Source organism: Schistosoma haematobium, chromosome 2 (assembly GCF_000699445.3).
Source record: "Schistosoma haematobium chromosome 2, whole genome shotgun sequence".
NCBI classification, from domain to species: domain Eukaryota; kingdom Metazoa; phylum Platyhelminthes; class Trematoda; order Strigeidida; family Schistosomatidae; genus Schistosoma; species Schistosoma haematobium.
In genome coordinates, this window is record NC_067197.1 from 31,179,182 (window position 1) to 31,205,887 (window position 26,706).

A 26,706-nucleotide genomic window follows, 5' to 3' on the forward strand; every position below is an offset into this window, starting at 1 on the left:
GAAAGAACAACAATAGGATAGAACTAGAAAGAAACACTCATGACAGAGTGGATTGGAGAATGTTGGTCGATGGCCTATGCTTCATTGAGAGTAACAGCCATAAGTAAGTAAAACAAGAAGTTTGGTTAATTCCTCCATAAGAACAAAATAGTCTTTGATGTTTGAATAATATGATGACCTGAAAACAATTAATATTCATCAACGTGATCTCCTTAAATACTATGTATATACAATAAATCAATTCACTCTGATATTGGTTGATATTGTTGTTGTTGTCTTGTCTTTCTTAAAACTTTGCTTTTAATGAAAAATGTAAAATATAATTTCATGATTAGAAAATGTAAATTTTTTGGTTGTCCTTTTTTGACACATGAATAATTCGGCCAATTTGTCAAAATAGAAAAAAAATCAAAAAAAGAAATAAAAAATAAAAAAAAAATCATTTTGAAATGCTTATCAACTAAGCAATAATAATAATAATACAGAGAAAGACATAATTTATTCTCAACTGTGATTTATCTCTATGTAATTATATAGAAGAAAACATTAGAAAACATTGTCGTTAATATTTATAATCTTTTATAATGTAAACTAAATAGTCTTTTTGTTCCTATTCATGTCTATGTACATTAAATATTAAGGTCAACTATTCACTACATGATTTATAAATATTCGAATAAGTAATTTAGTCAATAGTATATGACTATTAGATGATCATTTTATCATCTAACAAATAAACCATTAATTAAGTTTAAACTTATTGTGAAACGAAATATAAAAGAAAAATGTCACATTACAATGCGTATCATTTGGTTAAATGATAGATTTAGTAGTTTGTTTGTTTTTTTGTTTAACATGAGTTCAACCTTTAATTTATATGTTATGTTCGCTGCTTGATTAATGCAGAATATGATATGCAACTATATCACTCGAACGTATAGAACCCCACAGTCGCAAAATTAGAAGACAGTAAAAAAAAACTGGAGAAGTTTTTTTTAGGGTAAGAATCAAAATGTACAGAAAATCATGGGTATTTATAGGATATTAGCGTTTGTTATCATATAATTATAATATAACCAGTCCATAAAAAGGCACGTTATGCTATTGTCCCATCATAACAAACCACATTGATATTCTAGATAGCTCCATTACCTTCTAAATGCATCGAAACTATTCCACCTTTTTAGGGACTCTGAAGATTCCATCGCAATTCTCGGAAGCCATCCTAACATCAATACACAGCTAAATGCATCTTATTAGTTCATCTGTTAAGTGATGAGGAAAAATTTATTCTGATTTGATCAGATTTAAGTCTTAAATCATCACTATTTTTTATTATATTCAATGTTATGTTTACGTGATTTTTCGTCAGAAATCAGTCTTGGATACCTGACAACAAAGTTCTAACTTTTAATCACTAACTAATTTGTAATCAAAAATAATTTTTGATATTTTAATAAGTTCTGTTAATTTATCTTTCATATATCCAATAAAACAATAAATTTAGATTAATTCGCGTTTACACTTATTAACTTATGAACTAAGTTATATTTATTAATACCAAAGAACATATTTCAATGGTTGAGATCATGAGTCAATTGAAGATAGGTCACCATGAGAAACCTGGAAGCACTGGATGGCCGTTTCGTTCTATTGTGGAACTCCTTAATGCTGATGATTCAGTGGTCTAGTGGTTAAGTGGTAGAGCGCGTAACTGATAGGACCTCGGTTCGAATCTCACAAGGCGGGATCGTGGATATGCACTGCTGAGGAGCCCCACAATTGAACGAAACGGCCATCCAGTGCTTCCAGTTTTCCATGGCGGTCTAACTTTAGTTGGCTCATGATCTTAACCATTGAAATTACTATAATATCCACAAAATCCCTTCTGATACAAAAGAATACAAACAATAAACATTAACTTAAATCAATAATGTTGATACTTCTCTTATTTTCGACAATGATCTATTATAATGAATTCAAATGTAAAGCTTAATGACAGCATCAAAAGGTGTTGCCAACATGAAACAAAATTGATGTAAATACTAGTATTAAGATGGTGCACACAATGCTGAGTCACCTAGACTAGTGGCCACATTGCAACTTAGTCGATAAGATTCAATCTGCACTAAGAAGGATTTGACGCACATGACATTGATCACCAGCCAGTGATCAATCAATTGTGGAAATATTAGGATTATTTTCACTTGAAAAAAATAGATCATTTATTAGTTTTCAATTATATAGATCAAATTAGGCACTTTTTACTTGGTTTCGATTCATTCTTAAATGTCTTAATTAAAAAAATTATTGCTTTTCTGAAGTTTACAGTTCAATCTATCAACTGGAAATCATTTATAGAAATCAAGATTATGAAATGCATGAAAAGAATTTCAAGATTATGAAATACTTACAACGTGAATAATTGGTTCATCACTTTGATTATGGTTTGATAAATAATATTTAATTCAATATTGAATTGCTTGTTTGAATCTTCACATTGATGTTTAGTCTCTTATTGAAATATGTGGATGCTTCACGGGTTGCCTCGATATTATCTTCAGTCACAAGCATTATAAGCGGAGATGATGATGGCGTCTTGGATTCCGCTGTTAGCTACCATTCTCTCTGCTTATAGATGATATTTAAGCTACAAAAGCAGTTGATCTAGTATTGAAATAACTATTACTTCTCAACCTGTTTCAACTAAGTAATTGGTTTATTTAAAATGGATAATCAGATTAAAATATAAATTATGTTATGACGCTTGGTGTTGTTTAGAATTCTAATCCTAAATTTCACTTATTCGTCTAGCTTATCCCTTATACTGATATTCAGTTATGAATAAAATGTCAGTATTACAATCATACCTATAGTAATGAGAGTATTTGAACATCTATTAGTCAGGTACTTCTTAAACTTTAGTATATCCAGACAGACAAATGATGTTGATTTTGAAAATTAGTTTCATGAATTGCAATTAGTTATTGTTAAGAATTAAGGTTAAATACATCATTGACAAATTGAAATGAACATTCTCTTCCCAATTTGATCTTGCAGCTTAATTTGTAGAATAAGTTTTATAAAACGAACAAAGTCTGATGATTAAAATATTCTCACAGTATACATTAGTACTGGTTACATAAATCCAATAAATCATTTGATTATAAAAATAATGCATTTCCTCCTTATCATTTCACCACCTAATTTACAATAATATACAATAAATAAACATAGTACCATAATAAACTAACATTAATTATCTTTTATTTAAAAGCAGTTCTAATTAACAATTAGAGTCCCATTATGAACAACAGTAACTATTTCAAATATAGAGTTTATTTCAAAGGAAAAAGCCAAATTATTATGCGCACTGCTGAGGAGTCCCACAATAGGACGAAACGGTCGTCCAGTGCTTCCAGGTTTCCAAAGGTGGTCTTGACATCAATCGGTTCATGATCTCAATCAAAAACTTAATAATCTCCACAACCCCTATACTAGAAATTAATATAAGATAATTATGAGTAAATAATGAAATAATTAAATTTAGGCAAATATTTATTAACCACCATCCATATTTCTAAGCAAGATGCAATTGAAGGTGAGGACGATACATAAAGATGGTTATGAAAAGAAAAAAAGAGTAATGATAAATATATAACTCTTGTTCATTGTGTTCATTAATGACACAGAATGCATTAGAAACAAAAATGTACACCTTCATGTCTCTACACAACCATATTCTTTATTTGTAAGTAATGGAAATAAATCGCCTGTACAATAGTTACGGTGTATTCTGTGAATAGATTTGTTTGAATACTCATCATTAGAAATCATTTCACTGTTATTTTATTATACTTTGTACATTTGTACACTTAAATGAATCAGAAAATTTTCATTCTGTCTGTTATCTATGAATAACCAGTTGTTGTTGAGTTTTTTTACATTACCAGCGGCATAGATAACAAGTTTAAACAAGTAAAAGGAAAGCGGATGAGATTGTTATTCACTCAAAGACTAGATTGATAAAACAGTCATTAAACCACTTCAAGAATAATACACTAAGTCACAAACATAAGACAATGGATGAATCAAGATACATAAGATGTAGACGCACACCAGAAGTATTGAAAGCAGAAAGTATATACTTTATCCACATTGATCATAAAATTTTAACGCTAATAGACCAAAGTAGGTTGTTATAACATTAATTGTCTGATAGCTGATTTTTTTTAATTCTCTGAACTTTGTAACCGCATACAGGTTTGTGGTCACAGGTTTAAATCATAATTTATGAGCAAAATCTAGAAACTTTACAAGACTTGAAACCTACGATCCTACGGTTCTAATTAAGAGAATTATGTACCAAACTTCATCGGACGACATATGAACACATTTAACTTCGAGATTCATGTAAGATCATCAAATTCCTGTTGACAATAAGACTTCGATATTTCTCATGTTTATGCAGTACGATGTGGATAGAATTTACATGAACCTATAGAAACTTTGTCACACTGACTGGATACTGATTCAATAAAAATAGACTGGAAGTAGAAACATGATTCTCTTGTTTAGCTTGTGTACTAAACTGATTATTCTACTGAAATGATTATCAGTTCTAAAATCGATAACTAATACCATTTGTCAAATGAACACTAAACACTTTCATATGATTTCCACCAACATAACAATATATCTAACCTTTAAATTGGTTCCAGTTACCTTTTCTAGATTACCATAATTTTATAAAATTATGTATAAATTTTCAAAATGTGACAAATATTTATTAAAACAAAATAAACCATTTTTTTAATAAGTAAAAATGGATAGTGACTCGCAGTGGAATCCAGAACTTCCGCGTCTTCCTATTTGGGACTCGTCAGCTGGATATACCTACATTCCAGAGTTGATGTTCACTCCGGGACTCGAACCCAGCACCGTTCCCTTCAAACCCCATCACATTATCCACTTACATACTGAGGTTCGAACAACCAATATGAAAATGATTTCAAACTTCATCCCATAACACATCCATCGCGTTATCCACTCAGCTACTGAGTCCTAACTTTAATTTTAAAAAGATTTTAGTATTATAATCATAATTATTTCATCGTAATTACTTCATTTTTAAAAATTATTTAACAATGAAGTCAGGTTACTAAATCAACATGTCTACTATTTCAAGTGACTCTATATACCACAGTTTTCTTTAGTCTACATTTGATTGTTTATATTTTGGGTATTTTTCCCAATATTTTCCTTCTTTTTTTAAAAAAAATCCACTTAACTTTTTATTATGCAAATAATAATCATTGCAATTATTGTAACGTTTAGTATTTGTTTTTATAACCAGTAAGAGTTATGTAAGAATAAAGAGAACAACAGCATATTTTACATTATTCACTGGTTAGGAATTTTCCAGGAATGAAGTGATAATATGAAAGCAGTAGGTGTGGATGAATGAACCACTATGAGCATTGGTGTGTGTGTATATGTGTGTGCATGTTTAGTTCTTCAAAACTTTGTTTAAGTGGAAAAAGATCAGTTAGGGGTGGTTGTTTTCGTTATACTGGTGAATAAATTTTCAAGTGTAAATGTGTTGCGCTTTAAGGCTTTTATTCAGTGGGAATGAACATTATCCACGTTTTCTTATCAGGAATAACAAAAAATCTTTATCCATGCAATATAAAGAATATATCATTTACTATGTAATATTATCCATAGTTTTACGAAAAAATATCAGTATTTATTAAATAATGAACTAGTAAAGTTAATAGTATATAGCAGGAGATAGATACGTTGAATTCAGCAGGTTGAAATTAAATATGTAGCTTAAAATGATATGATTTAAATGCACGTAGGACGAGGAATTAAAATAATACAATGATGGCAATTATTGATTCGTCTTCCTAAACATGTTACCTCTCTTTGAACATAGGCAGTCAACTAGGAATCTTCAATCAACTATATCATGGACTCTCCTCTTCAGTTATTTCCAAGTGCTACACGTGGTCTTGATCTTGAAGTATAATTCCCTACTCCATGTGGTTTTTAGTCTGCCTCTTTTCGATTTACCTTGAGGATTCCAACTTAGCGCTTGAATTGTGATATGATTTATTATTTTCTCAAAAGTGTGTACTATCCATCTCTAAGGTCTTTTTCACATTTTCTCATCAGCTGTGATAGTAGATTATTGCTGATGGTCTCTGACCAAGATATTTGACGTATCTTGCCTAGACTGTTATTTATAAATACCTATATCTTTATGATGATGGTTCTAGTAGTTCTCTAAGTTTCACCTTCATACAACAGAACTATTTTTCACTGTTTGGTGGGGTAGGTCTGAGTGCTCTGATTCCGTGTTCAGTGGGTTCATTGTTTATGCCAACTTAAGAGTTTATTTGAGTGATCTATCCACCCCTCCCTCTATTTTTTTAAATCACGGATTGGTTTACTCTCTTATTTTTTAACGGATTGCCCTGGTTTCTTATACACGCCTGCTAAATACTTGATTCTATTACATAGTTCTATCATATTTCCTCCTGTTGTAACTTCTGTTGTATTTGCCAAGCCTTATATACATTCCCGCTTGTCAAATGTAATAATTTTTTTGTTCGTCTGTGTATTACTGCATATTCGACCCTTTCCTTGACTTTCTCTACTCTTGTTTGGCTGTTGTCGACTTCTGTTTTGTGGTTTGTTCTTTCTTGAATCCTATTCGGGGTGTTGATAGCGCCTCATTCTTTGTTCTAGTGTTTATTAGGACCAAGCAATTCCTGAGATGATGAATTTATTGATTCTCTCATCTCTTTCCAGTTGTTCCCTATAGTGATTTCCTCTTCTGCTAATAAATAATGTAAGGTTTGGAGCTTGAGAGTGAGAACTATCTTGAATTCGCTGAGCTTTTTAGCATCTGGAAGGGACGTTGTATTGAACATTATAATCCTGTTTGTACAGTTTTTCAATCCTGCTTTAGTTTTAGTTTTAGCTCGGTCACAACCAAGTAGTCTATGTGAAATTGTATGTGCTTTTTACTTTATTCTTATGATTTTCGTGGACATTCTGAATTTTCTACTTTTACAAATGTAATCTATTTGGTTTTCTGTAGAGTGGACCAGTGACTATATGTGGTTTTATATATGGTTTTATGGGGATAAGACGTGCCATCCACAACAGCGTAGTTGAAAAGAAATAGATTTTCCAGTCTTTCGACGTTGTCATTCATTTCTCCCGGTCCATTTAACCTCATGATACTTACATACCTGGCAGTGTCCATTTCAACCTTTCGGTTCAGATCCCCCACTAGAAGAGTCAAGTCTTTTCCCGATCATTCTCCCAGAATGAAACATAACCTTCCATAAATCTGATCTCAAATGTCTTTGCTACTATGATTGATGATCGTGTAAGTCTGGATATTAGTCATTGTAATCCCTTTCTTCTTTGTTAAGAATGGTGCTATAGTGATCCTAGAACAATAACATTCCCATGTTATAAGCGCTTTTTCTGCTTCTTTAAACTGCATTAATGAACTTCTCATGTAACGTTGGGGTTTCTCTCTTTATGAGCTTGTGAAAACAAACTATAATTTTCTTCATACATTCATTTGTTTATACGTTAACTATATAAATGTACATTTTATATTTGTTTTGCTTCTAATGAATAACACTATTGGTTGTAAGTTGCAAGTAGATGAAGCGAATTCACATATAAATTTATCCATATTATTCAGTTATGATTGCTGATCAACCATTTCTTAACCTTATGAAGTGGATGATCTGTTTGAAATGCTGTGTATTTCATGCCTTATGCCATACCCTTCATTGTAACAAGATTTGTTATCATTCATAATTTGAGTATTGATTATCTTTAAGGCTTATTACTTACCACAATATTACCTAAATTCTGGCAAGTTATTTCACTTTAGCCGATACAATATATCTTCTATGATTGCTACGTCAAAATATTCAGATCTTTTTATATGCTAGGCTTTTTATTTAAATTCACCTCCATTAGCATAAAGTAAAAGTTTTAAGCAAAGACAGATAATGGCTAGTAGTCAAATCCAGGAAGCGCATTTCGCATTGTTTGGACCTCATCTACTGAACGTACCTCCATTCCAAACTTGATGTTCGCTCCTGGACAAGCTCTCTGGATTCGGTAGCTAAGTAGATAACGTGATGTCATTTGAAGTGAACAGTACTGGGTTCTAGTCCCGAAGTGAATATCAACTCTGGAATGTAGGTATATCCAGCTGACGAGTCCCAAATAGGAGGAAGTGAGGGTCCTGGATTTCACCGCTAGCCACCATCCTCCTTTGTTTATAATGTTTGTGACTTAAACCAATATCAAGATAATCTGCACTGGATGCATATATGCCAATAAGAAACTGATCAATTGCAGTCCAAAATATCAACAGGGTTATTCAAACAACTAATCCAAAAATGAATTGAAATTTTTTAAAATATAATGACAAAAAATTAATCATTCATGTCAATAGTAAACCTGCACTTCATGAATTGTCTTTTTCTTTCTATGGAATAGATGCATCATTTTATCAACATTACTCTTTTTTTCTTATTTCATCAATGCTGACAAACAAAAATTTGTATTCATTTAGAAATATTATTCATTTTATGAAGTTTGTTTTAAGAAAACAAGAGTTCACCAAAGAATTATGTATCATTTGTATGCTAGGAATTAGATGTGTACCCTGTATGGGTAAAATAGTTAAAACCTTGTTTTAATCTCATAATTCTGACCTTTGTTTTTTTCTTGATATATATCACAGTGTTTTTAGTGATTAACTCCTTATGAAGAATAAACCATGAAGTTAAAAATCTCCGATAAACATTTAGGATACGAAATGAATTACTCAAACTTTAACCATTTGTTATCGATATCATTTTGTGTTATTTGTAAGTAGTAAATTTAACATTTTAAAAATATCAGTATAGGAATGTAGAGATTGTTGAGTTTCAAATGATATCAATGAATAGATGAATATTAGACCACCATTGAAAACGTAGAAACAATTGATAACTTGTTTCGTCCTATTATGGAACTCCTCTACAGTGAGCATACACAATCCTGCACTCGGGATTTGAACCTGAGGCCTTTAATCATGCTCACGAATGCTTAACTTCTAGACCACTGAGTTGATATCCAACGGTGTTAATATCTTCTTAATATTGACTAACTAAACCATAGTAAGTAACTATGAAAAATATTATTGTCAATAATTAACAGAACAAAAATAACTACTTAAATGAGAAAAAATAAACAATTCCTGGATAAGCTACTAATCATTTTACCATGTTTTTACCAATCTATCTTTTGTCACGCATAAATGTCTTTTCAATAAATTCCTTATCTGATAGTATATATTTATTCGTTATTTTGATTCCAGGCTTTGATTCTTGATGTCTAATGACGGAAAAAAGGATCTATAATACATTAGTTTCATTTTCTAATAGTTTATCAATAAGCTAATAGAATTATCATTGGATGTTAAAAAAACTCCTTATTCTTATAGAATAACAAAAATGTTTTTCTATTAGTATTTAGTTCCATTGCCTGAGGCTAAATTAAAAGAAATATAAAAGAAAGATCAAAGCTCAAAGGCATATTTTTAAAACAGATGCAGAATGGTTAATGTTTTCTCATAAAATTTGATCAGATGAAATATTCACCAATATTATCATATCAGAGAAAATATTGTATCACAATTATCTATACTACTTATTATTAAATTGTTCCTTAAACTGAAGAATTATCTTTTATAATGATTTATTAGAGTAAATTAACTTAGTAATTTCATTTTCCAACTTATAATTCAATTGAACTATATAGTTAGAAAGAATTGAATTAGATAAATGTTTAACAATTCAATGGGATAGTCCAAGATCTAGTCCTGAATACATTCATATAATGTACAAGATAAATACTTACTTTACTTACTTACGCCTGTTACTCCTAATGGAGCATAGGCCGGTACAAGATGAATAGAATCACTGAAAGATTCATTCCTACAAAATATTGTACATATGAAGTATGAAAGTGTTTATTCAATGTTTATAATATAAACATTTAATGACTTTTAATTAAATAATTAACAAACGATTGATGATTAATATAATTTTGCTGGTTGAAATCATGAGTCAATTGAAGCTAGACCACGATGGAAAACCTGAAAGCACTAGACGGCTGTTTCGTCCTAGTATGGGACTCCTCAGCAGTGCGGTGGCGCAACTTCGTGGATTGGTTGAAGTCACACATTAACACTGTTGGATGCCGGCTCAGTGGTCTAGTTGGTTAAGCGCCTGACGCGAGACTGATAGGTCCTGGGTTCCAATCTCGCGGGGTGCTGGATCGTGGATGCAAACTGATGAGGAGTCCCATACTAGGACGAAACGGCCGTCCAGGGCTTGCAGGTTTTCTATGGTGGTCTAGCTCCAATTGATTCATGATTTCAACCAGTGAAGTTTCTAAAATCTCCACAAACGCCCTTCCGATTAGTATAAATATCCGTTCTTATTATAATTCATTTCAAATAGAAACCATATTAGGCAATAATTTTAAACAGTTTTTATTGAACGTAAGAAAAAACTGTCTTGATTGTTTGAAATGATGATGAGTACAGATTGTGCAAAATCTGCATAGTGCCTTTTATATACATCGAACAAAAGTCTTATTATGTCAGCGAATACAGTGAACAACTGATCTACAACTCCAGTCAACATTTTATAAAACTGAATGAACTTCATAATTCACTTATATAACTTAACATCAACAGATTGAAACAAATATATGCTAAGAAATTTATGAGTAGCAAAATGGCATTAAAGATTATGTCCGAGGAAAATCACATAAATGTTCGTATAGATCAGCTAACAATAAATCTCTTTTAAATAGTTGTATGGATAGTATTATTTACAGTTAAAGTAATAACATGCGAATATTTGAGTCTCAGAAGGAGTATCAGTTAGATAGAGGATAAAAATGTCATATTACAAATACTAGTCACTCAACTTTATAAGATTATTATAGATTAATATCTAGTTACAGGGATAAATTAGGATAGGCAATGAAAATTTAAATATGTCATTATATTCATTTCATATCAACAATCTTGATGAAAGTAATCTATACTGTTTTCTTGTAGATATTATGTGTGAAAACTATATTTGAAATAATCTCAGCGATTAAAATTTAAAAAATCCCAACGTTTTGTCCAACAAACTTGTCTGGGCATCTTAAGGGCAATAATCAAAATTATTTAAATTTCAATTGCTGAGATTATTTCATATATAATTTTCACATATAATATCTTCTACGTACTCAACGCCTAATTTCTGTCAAACTGTTCGTTCTAATATTCGTATAAATTGGTTCTTTGGGGTTTCCTTTAATATATTCCACTAATATATCTTTTATTCACCTATTATTCAAGCAACTTAGTATTTATATTAATTCGACTTAACGAAATTGTAGTTATGTGGTGTGTGCTACTGATGTCGACAGATATAAGTAGTATGTATCACCAATCGAAAGTAAAATGCCTGAAGGCAGAAGGTTAAGAAGATCAAAGAAAAGAGAACGAGAACAAGAAATAATTGGTGTGGGAACTAAGAAAAAATGAAGTTTGAGACGATTGATTGACATTTCGCAAATGAAGTATTTACTGTATGGTTCTCAGATTTTACTAAGATGTTCTATAATTTTGTATTCAAATACATTTGATTGTCCCCACTTATGTTCTCGTTCACTACAGTTATATCTTAAAATTACAAAGTATATTTATTATATCATGTTCTTACTTATTAGAATTAAATTAATAAACGTAATTAAAACTAATGTCCTTCATTTGTTTTTATTGTTACTTCAATTTTAGTGCCTCGAAATATGTAAATGGCCAAGAAGTCAAACCATAGACTGTTCTGTTTCATGTCAGGTAATGATTAATTTAAATTATTATTTGGGCATATGTTTTAATTGGAAATATTTTGTTTCCTTATCAGTATATAACATTATTTGGATAAAGCAAATATAAACTATATCATGGTCCATTATTTTCATAAAAGTGATTTAGTCAATTCTATAACAAGATACCCCAATCGTTTGAGTTTTCACTATATAATACCATATAAATATAGCAACCAGAAGAGAGTCCTGTTGGAATTTAGAGCAAAACATACTATTAATATTCATTACATTAATAAACGTTAACATCATATTGAAATTAATGAAAGTGATGTAATTGATAGGCAATGGATATCTTATTATTAACCAATGAGTAAAGGGTGTACTGCTTGTATACACTAACAGAGAGAAATCCCTTCTTAGTGCAGATCATATTCTATAGACCAAGTTGAAATGTGGCCACTAGTCTAGGAAACTCGACATTGAGTGCATTATGTTGAGATGAGAGGGCAGTTGGAGGTAGTTGACGGGAAACCCTGGACCTAGGTTCTGGGCTGCTTGACACTGGTCAGCAAAGCGTACCTGTAATCTTGAGCATCAGTTCTTTCAAGATTTCGGGTACGCCTCGCTGACGAATGCCAAGCAGTATGAAACCTAGGTCCAGGGTTTCCTGTCAACTACTTTCAACCATCATCTCAAAGAGAAATCCCTACTGAAGGTTATATTTACAAGCGAAATCAGTTTATTGATGCTTAAAGTAGGTAACATTAATTGAGTTCCAGGTAGATGTTAAATCACCCATATTAGTATTTATATTCCAGCTTGATAGTTGAAATCGAGTTAACATTATCGACTAGATAATATTAAATCGTTTGCAAACCAGTGATCGATTGATATGAACACCTTACTCCAATAAAGCGTCTGCTCAGGCTTGCATTTTTCAGCATGAACGTTTGCAATTATAATACTAAATAACACAACTTCATATAACAATAGGAATATTTCAATATTTCAAAATTGTCCTGTTAATATAAGTCAACTTTTACCAGAACCTAGGTCCATTGTCCGATTCGAATTTCAAGAGGATGTATACCACAAAACCGAAATCATTTACTCTAAGAAATAGATGTCTGACTCATACAAGAGTATAAGTAGAAATAACAATATAGTTTACTCAATAATAACTAAATTACCCGATATTTTTTTCGAACTCATTACATATACTAATAAAATATCCTTATGTATATTTAATGAGTAATTATAAACATTAGTTGAATGATTTAGATTTGTTAAAGAGAAAAATCAGTAAATTCTGCAGCAATTTGAAAGACTCTCCCGGTCTCCTACAATGTACGAGCATTCCATGTACCTAATTAATGGTTGCTCTAGTTGTCAGATGAGGTATCAGCCTCGTGACTTCCGAAGGAACTTGGCTTTCACCATGAGGCATCATAACTCTTCTAAATGAAAACCTAGCTCCCAGGGCAGAGTTTAAATGGTTTGAAATATTTTTTCTGGTTAACGTTTTTTAGCGAGTTAGTTTTTTACGGGATGGGGTGGCTAACGCTGTGCCGAACTCCCTTCTTTTGTCCGGGCTTGGAACCGGCAGTAGCCCCAGTGGGGATCCAGGTGGAGTAAATCAGTAATCTGGTTTGCCACATTTTAGTATTGAATAGATTGTAAGTTGTTTTTTATAGCTGTTTATGTTTAGAAAACCTGTAGTTTAGTTGATAGATTTTTGTGTTCATCTGTTTTTGGATTGGGTAGTCAATTTTTGAATCTATTTAATCGGGTAAAATGCATTATATAGTGATGCATTACATAGTACTTTTATATTATATAACTCACTTTAATTGTGACTTTAGACATGTTTATATTACTTTGACTAATAATAATGATCCCTGCTATTAAATATGTGAATAATGGATAGCAGTAAAGTTCAGGACTCCAGTTTTGTTTCATTTGAGACTAATGAGGTATTTGTGGATGCATCCTAGTTTGATTTTCACACTGGAAATCAAAATAAACATGTTTTTCTTCAACTAGCTATGAAGTCCAGGTAGTTACTCATTTGTACAACTAGTATGATACTTTTATCATCATTAGGACAGTTTGAGTTATTCCGTTGTTGATATTCTTTACTGAGCTTTTATCAGTCTTAGTTGGCATTTTCCCACCCTTTGCGGATAACCTCAATGTAGTCAATTTTGACAAGTTTTGATTCAATTTATGAATTGTGGCTAGCTGATAAGTCTTAAATGGAACAAGATTTGTGTTCAGAAATTCACTGCTAACCACAGTTCTTGAAATTGAATAGAAACTTGTTAAAAATGACTTCTTTAACGTAATCCGCACAAGATGAGCAATTATTAACTATGACTGATATAAGCTGGATCAGGAATGTCAACAACGGGGTAACTTAAATAGTCCTAATAATGATGTGGATAATAATAATATCAATAATAATAATGGTAATTAATATATATTTATATCAGGAGGGGGTTTGTAGAGATTGTAATAATGATGCTCTAGCTTAAATTGACTTATGAAAATAAATATATCAAGTTTATGACTGTAATTCACTCAATCAACATTGACCTACAAAAGAATCTCCAAATTGACTATGAGCCTAAATTTATACAGATTGTTTCAATCTATATAATTAAATTGTAAATAAATTTAAGAGTATCTCATCCATCGACCAACATAATTGTTTTGTCAACTATCGTCTTTAGTATACCGTTTATTTTTTCTCTCATTAAATACATGATAATGATCTTTCGTTTTCTGGTTAATAGAAAACAAAACAAAATTCCAATTACATAAGTGATTATCCAAAAAAAATATTGAAGAGTTACATCAGTTTGTTTAGTTTAATTAAATGATTGATTCTTTAAGAAAAAAATAACCAGTTGTCATGTCGTTTGGATTTAGGGTGAATAATTTTTTTTATTTTTTTAAATTATTGTTTATAAGATTTTATTATTGAAATGTTCATTTTGATTACCTTAGCAACACTATTTGGGAAATTAATATTTACTTTTGATTATTATTCATAATAAACAATTGATAAAAGTTGATAATAACTGAGTTGTCTAATTCTAATAACCTCAGTTATACTACACTGTGAAATACTAATATCATCATTGATTATTGATATAATTAGAATTATTGCAAAGGAAAGAAATATTTGGTGCTTACCGCATTAACTTGATATTTACTTAGTTATCAGTTAACTCTAAACTACAGCTAGTGGTTTAAAGATATATAAAAAAATGTCATTTGTTACTACTGACGAGCCCCAAATAGGACGAAATACGTGTCCCAGATTCCACTGCTAGCCACCATTCATCTTTATTCATAATTATTACTGATAGTTACTAGTAGTAATTTTGGTGAAATGACTGACATTTTATTTCTTCAATATACTTCATGGATGATGTATTTATTTTTGTAATTGATAGATATAAACGTTAGTTTATAAATGATCAAGTCATGTTTACAATGAAATGAGGAAATAATAAATTTAATTCTTTAAGGTTGAATAAATAACTTGTAGAATGTATAGAACTTCTTTTTATGGATCATGTTGATATCTTCTAAATCTCTATAATATATTTATAAATTCAAGATGTAAAATAGATTTTCACATGGTACCATTTAGGCAACACTATACATTGTAATCTTGTCAATACATAACCAATAGTAATACAAATTATTCACTAAACTCGTCAACTGGACGTGTCTATATCCCAGCATTGATGTTCACTCTAGGACTCAAACCCAGTACCATTTGCTGTAAACGCTATCGCGTCATCCACACAGCTACTGAGCCAAATTAGCCACCGCCCACCTTTGCTCATAATGCTTGTAACTTAAGGCACTATCGAGGTAATCTGCATCGGGTGTACATATGTCAATAAAAGACTAATCAATTGCAGTTCAGAACATCAATGAGAAGATTCAAATAAACAATTAAACAACAATAAATTAATTATTTTCACATGATGTATAAGTTCGCATTTATTTAACATTTTTTATTTAATTCAGATTGAATAAATGTTGGCCGATTAAACTAAATTTTATTTTTGGGTATGCTCTGCTTAAATCTTAGGTTACGCCCTGAATTAATTCTACCATTAGCAAAATATTTTTTTTAACCAGAAACTTTTATTTTCTTTTTCTTCAATTATTCCTTTGATCTCATTTCGTTTCGGTATTATAATCCACAATAACAAAATAACCTACGTTAATAAGTAGTATATTTTGTAATTAAATTTATAATTCTTTCATGGATACTCGTTCGAGTTAATTTACTTCAGCATAAACTTAAGTGGTTAGTAATAATATAATATTTTCATTAATTGTTTAATTTTAATGTTTTATTTGAGAGATGCATATTTGATGGGTTTTGTAGATAGTACAGTAATTTCAATGGTTAAGATAATGAGTCAGTTGAAGCTAGACCACCATGGAAAACCTGGAAGCACTGGACGGCCGTTTCGTCCTATTGTGCGGCTCCTCAGAAGTGCGTACCGACGACCTCGCCCCCTTCGAGATTCGGACCCATGACCTACTATTTTCGCTCAATTTCGTGGATTAATTGAAGTTAGACATTAACACCGTTAGATGCCGACTCAGTGGTTTAGTGGTTAAGTGCTCGCGCGCGAATCTCGCAAGGGGCGAGGTCGTAGATGCGCACTGCTGAAGAGTCCCATACTAGGACGAAATGGCCATCCAGTGCTTCCAGGTTTTCCATGGTGGTCTAGCTTCAACTGACTCATGATCTTAACCATTGAAAGATGCATATTTACCAAAATGTTTTTAAGCGTATTTCTGAAAACTTAGATATTTTAATTACTGCCAAAAATAGTTCCCTCTGAACATACATCATTGTATAAATATGTGTATATGTTTCACTATATATATAACTGATGATAGTCAGCTATATTGAGAATATGACCAATGAACTATAAAGAATATTAAATAAACTTTCCCTCTCTAAATCATGATATAACCAAATTTCGAAATATTGATCAATGTATTTGAACTAAGTAGTGTAGAACTATTGATCACTCTCAAATTCATTTGAAAAGAGAGTTATGATATGGTGCCTACAAATTTAGATCTGTATTTGTGCTTAACAAAATTAGATTCATTTATCTTATTTTAAACTTATTAATTCATATACCTATGGTCAAATATTATAAATTCCGTACAAAGTATGTTCTTATTGTAATATGTAGTGAATTAAATTCATTAAATAGATTTCCATACATTGTAATACTCTATATCAACATTCATCTTCCCTTGATAATTTTAAAACATAATATATTCTAATGTCAAAAGGAGTATTTTGTGTGGATATTTCATAGTAATTTCAATAGTTGATATCACGAGTCAATTGAAGCTAGATCATCATGGAAAACCTGGAAGCACTAGATACACACTGATGAGAAGTCCCATAATAGGACGATACTATATTTTATTCAACCACTTAAAAGAAAAACATACGAAATAGAATGTTAACTAAATAAATACATTGAACACTACCTTTAATTGTTTCTCATTTAATAGAAAAAATCATTAAAAAAACAGATTAATTAATTAGTTAATTTTGAAGTGAGTTAATGTAATCTGACTCTTCTTTTGATTATAAGGCAAACTAATTAACTTAGATTCAATTTATATCATTTTCTTATTATTCATTATCTAAATTCAGTTCATTCATTATACCAGGTATAATTGGAATTTTTAACTCATGTTTTTTTTCTTAAGTTTACATATCCTATAGTTTCTTTGTACTTAATTGATTTTTGGCTAATTCTTTTGTCAGTATAGAGTTATGGAGATTATTGAGCTATTGATTGAGATCATGAACCGATTGATGTTAAACCACCATTAACAACCTGGAAGCACTGGACAGCCGTTTCGTCCTATTAAGGAACTCCTCAGAAATGCGCATCCAAGATCCCTCTCGCAGAATTCAAACCCAGGGCCTTCAGGTTTTGCGCGAACTCTTAACATACTAGACCACTGAGCCGGCATCCAACGTTGTTAATCTCTAACTTCAACCAATTCACGGAATTGCGTGACAGTCTTACATAATACTGAGGTAGATACCCGTATCTACCCGACACGGATTAGTTCCACTGGTCACAGCTTCTCCCTAGAACTCCGAGAATTCCCTCACGAATTTAGTCACTAGTGAGCATATGGTAATTATCTGTATAGGGTTGTGGAGATTATATTTTTGGCTTGTTTTCATTCACGATATATATATATATATATATTATAAATTTAAGCTTTTCTTATTAAGTCATATTTATTCAATTAAGAATCAGCATTTTTCTTTTAACATCAAAACTAGAAAATAATTCATATTTTGATTCTATGCTGAAATAACTGATTGTTGACGTTTAGTTATTCGGTAACTGTTCACTGATCCTTCTTCTGTTTCAATCATAAAAAATAATGATGATGATGATTTATATAAAGATATGTAGTAGTAATCAACGTTATGTATTGTAATCATTATTATTATCTGAATTCTAACAGTTTTGTTTACAATGCTGGCAGTCAGAGTAGTGATTTGAAATGAGAATACACTATGTTTGATGGTAAGTTATGCAATTCAGTAAGTAGGAAGAGCTGAATGTAGGCTTCTTGATGGATTGAAGTCTTCAGAAAATAATATGTAAAGACTTTGAAGGACCTTATTTCTCCGCAGGATTCAAACGTAAAACATTCGATATTGCGAACGGAGAGGTCACTACGAAGGTATTCTTATGGATATTGATATATTGTAAAGACGAAGAATTCTCATTAATGGATCACTAAGTTATATTCAGTGTTATTTAGTAACTGAAGCCGATAGAATTCTACCAAACAAATTTGACGTAAATTCTTTCAAACTATATTTACAATTCAATATACAAATGACACAAAAGTGGCTGTCATCGTTAAGTGATAGTTGTTTTTTGGGTTGAGTTAACCGAATTACGGCTTCATAATTACTTTTCACTGTTTAGGTAATACAACTCAATTATTATCATTTTATGACACTGAAATATTAACTAACATCATCCGAAACTACTTACAAGCCATAATACACAACAACCATTTATTGATCGATTGTAAGGTAAGTTTTTGTAAGTTAGAACTATGACTCAATCAGTTTCATCTGACGTTAAGTATCTAAATAAAATAGCCCGAAAAATGGATGTAAAGTCTTAGTCTCTCCATAAGTGAGAAATACAAAATACCTACTTAAGAAAACTTCCATTGATAAATGACTTGATACTTTCTTGATTTGCTAATAAATTACGTAAAATTATTTTAGTGGTTATACGTTCAAGTTGACGAGACCGCTTACTTAGAAATAGTTAACTATTTATATACCAACCGAATGTAAAACCAGTTGAATGTTTGTAACTTCAGAAAATGAAACATTAAGTACCAAGCACATATCATTGGGCACATACTATTAACAACTCTTGAATTGTAATTGAAGAAATCCGTTGAAAAAGTGATCGATCAGTTTAACAACTAATTAATCATCCAACTGGATTATTTAAATCACACAACACTATTGATGAGAAGATGAAATAGATGAATGTCTACCTAATTAATTAACTGCTCTTAATAATGTGATCTGATTAAGTCATTTCTTATCATTTTATAAAATTGATAATAACACTGGTTAAATTATTTTCTTGATAAATTATTCAGTTCTCAAGCAATATATGCATTTAACTTCATTGATAACTTTCACTTCATCGATAATGTTTTGATTATTCTATATTTTGACATAACTCAGAAATACACTTCCATGTCAAATTCAAATGAAATAAGTAACTCTATCTCAACAGTATTATCATCCGCGTCATCATCGTCATCATCCCACTCCTTGTCATCTTCCTCATCGTCGTCTCCAGCCCCTGTGCTTGAATCACAAAATATTAGATCTCCATGTTTAGAAGCATGTTATACAGCTCAACAAGTTTACAGTCTATCAGATCAATTAAAAAATAATCCAAATAATGCCATTTGTCCTCGTTTAAATACATGGCCGGAATCATGTCAACATACGTGTAAACATAATGCTGATTGTATACCTTATGGTTATACTAAATGTTGTCAAACGATGAAATGTATCGAAAATTTACAACAGAAAAGACTAGTTAATTATGTTAAAAATGTTACGAAAATTGGTGTATGCAGTCAAGGTGTTTATGACCCTCAAAGTAAGTAAATTTATGTTACTTTTATTGACGTAATTATTTTCAATAGTTCAGATCATGAGTCAATTTAGGCTAGACCACCACGGAAAGCCTGAAAGCACTGCGCAGTGCTGAGGAGTCCCACAATAGCACGAAACAGCCGTCCAGTGCTTACAGGTTTTCCATGGTGGTCTAACTTCAATTGGCTCAGGATATCAGCCACTGAAATTACTAAAATCTCCCCAAAACCCCTTCTGATAGTAATTATTTTCATTTGAGGAGTAGATTTTTGATTTATATTTAATATGAAACATGAAATCAGTGTTAAGGCATGTGGTATTTCGTTGGCTCATATTTATTTTCGAAATGTAATGTGTAACAATTTATCTAACAGTCTTTTTCCTAAACATGAACGGTAAGTTGGAAGGATAAATAATTTGCACATAAGATGAAATGTATATTCATTCTTATAATATATTAAACAAGAAAACATTTTCCTATGTAAAATTTGATGCACCTGTCTATTTTTTTGAAAATACAACTTGATTTCTCATTTCCAAAACTGATCGAGTTCCGCTGATCTTATATAAAATGTGGTGAGACTATTAATGCGAGTTGATTGGAGATCACAGTGAACTTTTTTGACGCTAGACAATGGTAAGCAACCATAAAGAAGTGTCACAGGGATTAGACTCCCTAAAAGAGCTTCAGTTCTCTCAAAATTGTATGTGCGCCATTGTTACTGACTAATAACCAAGGTTCAGCACTTTCAAACAGTCATCTATCATCAAACAAAGATGACGGTGCCATAGATTTATTTCGTCTTATATTATAAATACAATCTATAAAATGTGATCAATGTTAGTTGATCATTTATTATACACTCGGTCAGCAATAAAATAGAATAATTTGTATAAAAAGCATATTTAGATGTTTTATGGAATTAGTGTGGAAAAACAGATCAGATATTAAAATAGTGACCAAATATAGATGTAAATACATACTCATATATAGTGTGGTGAAACAATTTTTTTAGTTAAGATTTTAATCATAAATCCCAATCTTTAACCAATCAGATTGTCGATTTACTTTAACTAATTCAATTACAATGATGTATTTGGTTTTGTTTCAGTTATTACTCTAAACAGTTGTTTACCGGACTGAATGACAAAGAACTTGTTTTCAATAGACGTATGTAAATTCCCATAGGTATTCTATCACTACATTTCATTAAATCACGTCATTAAGTATAATTTATAGATTATACATATATATCACCTATAAAGTCGGTATGTTAATGAATAATTAGTTATTTTCTACGTATTTGCAAAGTAAACAAACTATATCTCCATAGATAATACAATGGTTTCATGTCAAAGTATATTATATCATGTAGTTTTGATATAATGAAATCTATAAGGATAACTTGATTTATGTAGTAATTTAACCACATGGGTCTTTTATTCTGATAGATCTATTTTAGAAATACTCATAAAATGTTTTAACAAATCTTTATTTCCTAAACTAGATGAAAGAAACATTATTGATTCTTTGAAAAGTATTTATCATGTGTAGAAGGATAAACAAGAAATGTATTCTGTTTAATACTGTCATTTCAATATATATGATTACACATAACTAAACTAATTTTCTTTTTAATGTTGAAGATAGATATGAACATGAACAGACAATAACTAAAGTATAGTTAAAGGTATGAGTTACATATCAAGATGTAATTGAACTACCCTTCGACTAACTATGAGTATTTTTACTTATCAAAACCAATATGAATGCATATGATAAATATCAGTAGTGTGTTTTATGTTGACATTTTTTTAAAAATGAATAATGGAGACTTAATAATTGTATAAAGATTTTCATATCTTGATATCGAAGTAGACTTCATAAAGAAATTCATTCATATAATGTGAAATTATTTTACCTTCTTAAACTCTATATGGTTAGAAATCATTATTATAAACACTCTTTCAAATAATAATGACTATTATTACCACCCAAAGATAATGACATTCTCAATGGAATTTATTGATATACACCACTGGTGCATTAAAATCATTGCAAAATAACTTAACTTTTAATAGTCAGTTTGTATTGTATTGGCTACATGAGGTTTTTATGATCTTGTGAACAATTGGTCAAACTATTTATCTCAGAATCCCTTTAGAATGAGTTAAAAAGTAAATAAGTTCTTATCATTTGTGTTTTTAACATAATTCAAAATATTTTATTGTTTGAGATAGTATAAAATAAATTTCTAATGGGACCATACTTCCTTACATACATTAATATTATATCATCTTCCAAATCAACAAGGCCTAGAACGAAAGCTAACATTTTTTGGGCAGTCATGCACTACATACCTAACCTTACATTCTTTAATCTGATTAGTTCGAGTCTCTACCTTAGTTTTAAGGAATAACTGAAAGTGAAAATTCACTAAACGGTCCTTTAAAACTTGTAACTTTGGGTCTTCTACAGGAAATAGAAAACTTAGGTTTTTATCAAATTAAAAATGTATCGTTATTTCTTAATAGTAACTACTATTGAGGTGTGCGCTACTTATATTGACGTAAGTGGTATATGATGTTTGTCGTGAACAGAAAGTCTGGCAGCAGAGAGGTGGATATTTTGCAAATTAAGCATTTACTTCATGATTATTAGATTTTATCAACAAGTCCTGTAATTTGTGTTAAATACATTCGATTGTCCCCACTCGTGTTCTTGTTCACTACACTATGACCATTAAATCTTAAAATATCAGTTAAATGTTAAGAATACTATAATTTGGCTTAGTATGAACAGTTTCTTATAACTAATACCTCTTAATTACTCTTATATAAATATATACATATAAAAAGTCTATATCAGTAAATATTGATTTTCTCTTTAATTGTTACAGCTGTTCCACCAGTACCTGGGAAACCAATTGTTAAACAAGTCGAAAATCCTATTCAATTACATTCAAATGGTAAATTCTATTCACATTTAGATCGTTCCAATATTTTATCAAATGCACAACATAATCAGTTAGAATTAGATTGGTCAAATTATTATAATTTATCAATTAATGAGCATAATCCAATTGTATTTCTTATTCAACTTCGAATGTATTCAACTGTACAAACATTAAATTCCCCTTTACATAAATCCATTAATAGTGTATCATTTTTACCATTGAATAATTTCATTGAGCCAACACAACCAAATGAATATCTATTTGACAAATGGACAAACTTAATTTGGGTAAGATAGTGTTATTCTTAAGTTATATTTATTTTACTAAACACTAATAACTAAATTAAATGCATAAATGGAAAGCATTAAAAGTCTATGAAACTTGGAAAAACTAACTGACATATTGGTTAGTAACATAAGTATCTTCTATTTCGTAAATTTATCTTGTTAAGGAATATCATAGTACTTAGGTTAGTGCTTTCAATAAACTAGAAAATTTTAAAAATGCTACACATTCTACATTTGAAGTAATTTAATGAAATGCATGGTCACTATCTACACAAAACTATTATTCTATAATTAAGTGTGGTTCATCCCTGTATCATATTATTGTCTATGTAGTCGTATATATATATGTATGAATGAAAGAGTACACATACGGGATTAGTTAGTGTATCCTTGTTATATTCAGAGTTATCAAATGAAACCCCTGTTCTAGTGTTTAATCAGTAGTATCCATGTGATAAGTAGGAATGAGCCATTTGAAGTTATTTATTATGCTTTCAAAGTCATTTTAGCTTTTTAAATATTATGAAAGTGAAACAAAGAATTTTATTCGTAGAAATGGTTTATAAATTTAGAAAATGTTCCTAACATCTCTATCATTCTCATAGCTAGGCAAATAATTCATAAACGATTTTATTAATCTTCATTCCTTTCATATGTTCTCTCTATTACTTAGTAATTTGACTTCGTTCAATTACATACCTTTTATTCTGCATTACATAACGTTTAATGATTATTTTCCTTATTACTGACGCATTTATTGTATTAAAATTCTAGTTTATTTTATCATCCTGTTTTCAATGCTGCTTTCATTACTAATACATATGATATTAGAATATTAAACTTTTTTATTGTTACCAGTAATCTAATGTGATCTATTATTATTAATAAGTCATAAATTGTATTCACTAGTCTAACGCATATATTAGAGATTGAAGGGAATTTAACTGGTAGACTAAGATAGTCAGAATTGTTGTGGTACCTGAACATTCTAAATTGGCTTACGTGTAATATGGTACTTCTGCAATTTCGAGAAGTCCCATACTATTAAGAAATAGATGGCTGTTCGATGCTACTTAGTTTTTAATGGTTCGTAACTGATGTCAGTCAGTGATGCAAACCAACTTCAAACATATTACTTTGCACAAAATACTTTGGTGAAACTATAATTTGTGGAGGACCTTTGAGTGACGCCAAAGTGACCTTGAGAGTGTCCACCTAATAACTAGGACCAGATGAGGGTTATAAACTAGTGTGAGGAATTAGGATTATGATTTACAGTTGATGGTTAGGGGTAGGAATTAGATTTATGGTTTTCATTACGAACTGACATCAGCTATAATGCCAAAATGTTATTTAGCCAAATGGATAAGTGAATTTCTCGCAAAAATCGAGACCTGTTATCTTATATCTGATTGGTTCGTCCATAAATTATAGTCTCGTCAATGCTTGTTTGAGAATAATAAAAAGACTGAAAACATTTTCCATTTATCATATGGTTTATTTGAATTATGTAAACATGATACTTTGAAACATTGAAGCAATTATTCACTGTTTACTTCACTGGTTTATTTGTCAACAGACTACAAAACTTGGAGCAGTTCTATCTGATCTTAATCCAGGAACGTGGTATCAGTTTCGTTTATTAGCTATTTCAAGTGAAGGTTTTGGAGGATGGGGTGAACCGAGTGAGCCTATCCGTACACAAGTTCAGTTAATTCCACCATCTCGACCTCGAAATCTCACTGAAATACGATCAAGAATTTTCGAAAATCATGTAGATAGTACAATTCATTGGGATATTCCAGAGGAAATAATGTTCCCGCTCAAAAAGTATCAGGTAAGATGAATGTTATTTTGATTGTTTCTTTCTAAATCCCTAAGTAATTTTATTTTTCGGCCAAAATCATCATATTTAAATGTGTTCACCATTCAGCTGAATGTTTTTATTGCTGGCACTTTTCTGTCGAAACATTTTATTGGAAAACGTTCTTAGTTTTTTATAGTGTAATAAAATCATGATCTGGGAGGAAGTGTCTCATTTAACTAATATAATTCGAAAATTTTTACCGTGCATTAAACCATTTAATGAGAAAACACCTCTAACGTTCAATAAATAAATAGTTATAATAAGGAATATAAATGTAGAGTAAACGAAATTAGCCAGTTCGCGGGTCACTACGTGTATGAGAATGAAATAATTACAGGTCAGGTGCAAAGTGAAAACAAGATGTTTCTGAGCGACTAAACATTTTGAACTTTCTGATAGCTTAAGGTTCCATAAACGGCAACGTAACCTTCAAACAGCTTTTATATGGAGAATTCAATACTTTTTTTGAAGATAATTAGATGATTTGTTTATTCTGATGTTTGACTTTAAAATTCATGGTTGTCAACAATCTGTCTATTATGACTCTAACCGATTTCGATTTAATTCACACAATCATTTCATCGCCATCGGTTGTATCGCTAGAATGATGCTAACTTTTTATATACCTTTTTACTATACATGTATTCGTTTTTACAAACTAACTTCTTTTTCATATTAAACGACTTAGTAAAACACTATATAGTCATACTGTTCGAAGTACGCTTTCCAAAGATATCACTTTTAGAATAACTTCGTTTGCTCATTGCACTAAAAATAGATAACTATTTTTTAGTTTTAAATTATTGATAAAATTCACTATGAGCTCACCAGTGACTGGCTTTGAGAGACAATTTCCGGAGTTCTGATGAGAAACGGTGATCAGTGGAGCTAGACCTCACCGGGTGTGAGGAAGATACCCACTGAAGACAATGAAAGACAGTCCCATAATATCGCAAATTGATTGAAGTTAGACTCGTACACCATTAGATCTGGGCTTAGCAACCTAGAGGTCAGGCATACACACACAAGACTGAATATCCTGGTCTCAAATCCTGGTTACAGGGTCGTGGATACTCACTTCTGAGAAGTCCCATACTGTGATGAAGTGATATTCCAAGGCTTTCAGGCTTTCAGTGGTTGTAAAACTTCGGTCGATATGTGATTTTGATGAAATTTAACAATCTATACAACCCTATATTTAAAAAATACATTCTATCGATTTGGTTCAAATCGGGGATAAAAGACTATGTCGATTCCGATCCACTCCTACTAATATGAGAAACAACGTGTTTGACGTTAATCCATGACATACAAACCATAGAAAATAATATAGATAAAAAATAAACACCTACTTTTAAGAAAGAACAGTAGGATTATGAGACTGTACAGCAAGCAGATAAGTTATGAAAGCTATTGAGATAACAAGTTATC

The 26,706-nt window shown here is 30.7% G+C and overlaps 1 protein-coding gene across 1 annotated transcript in view; it reads left to right on the forward strand.

Annotated features, from left to right (window-relative positions):
• The window catches only part of KAL1_1 (Kallmann syndrome 1 sequence), a 100,139-nt gene that overhangs the window by 53,325 nt on the left and 20,108 nt on the right, over nt 1–26,706 (forward strand). The window contains exons 3-6 of the mRNA XM_051214928.1: nt 11,894–11,953; nt 19,742–20,168; nt 23,065–23,408; nt 24,988–25,245. Coding sequence (XP_051068113.1) covers nt 11,894–11,953; nt 19,742–20,168; nt 23,065–23,408; nt 24,988–25,245 — 1,089 coding nt within the window. The remainder of the gene's footprint in view (nt 1–11,893; nt 11,954–19,741; nt 20,169–23,064; nt 23,409–24,987; nt 25,246–26,706) is intronic.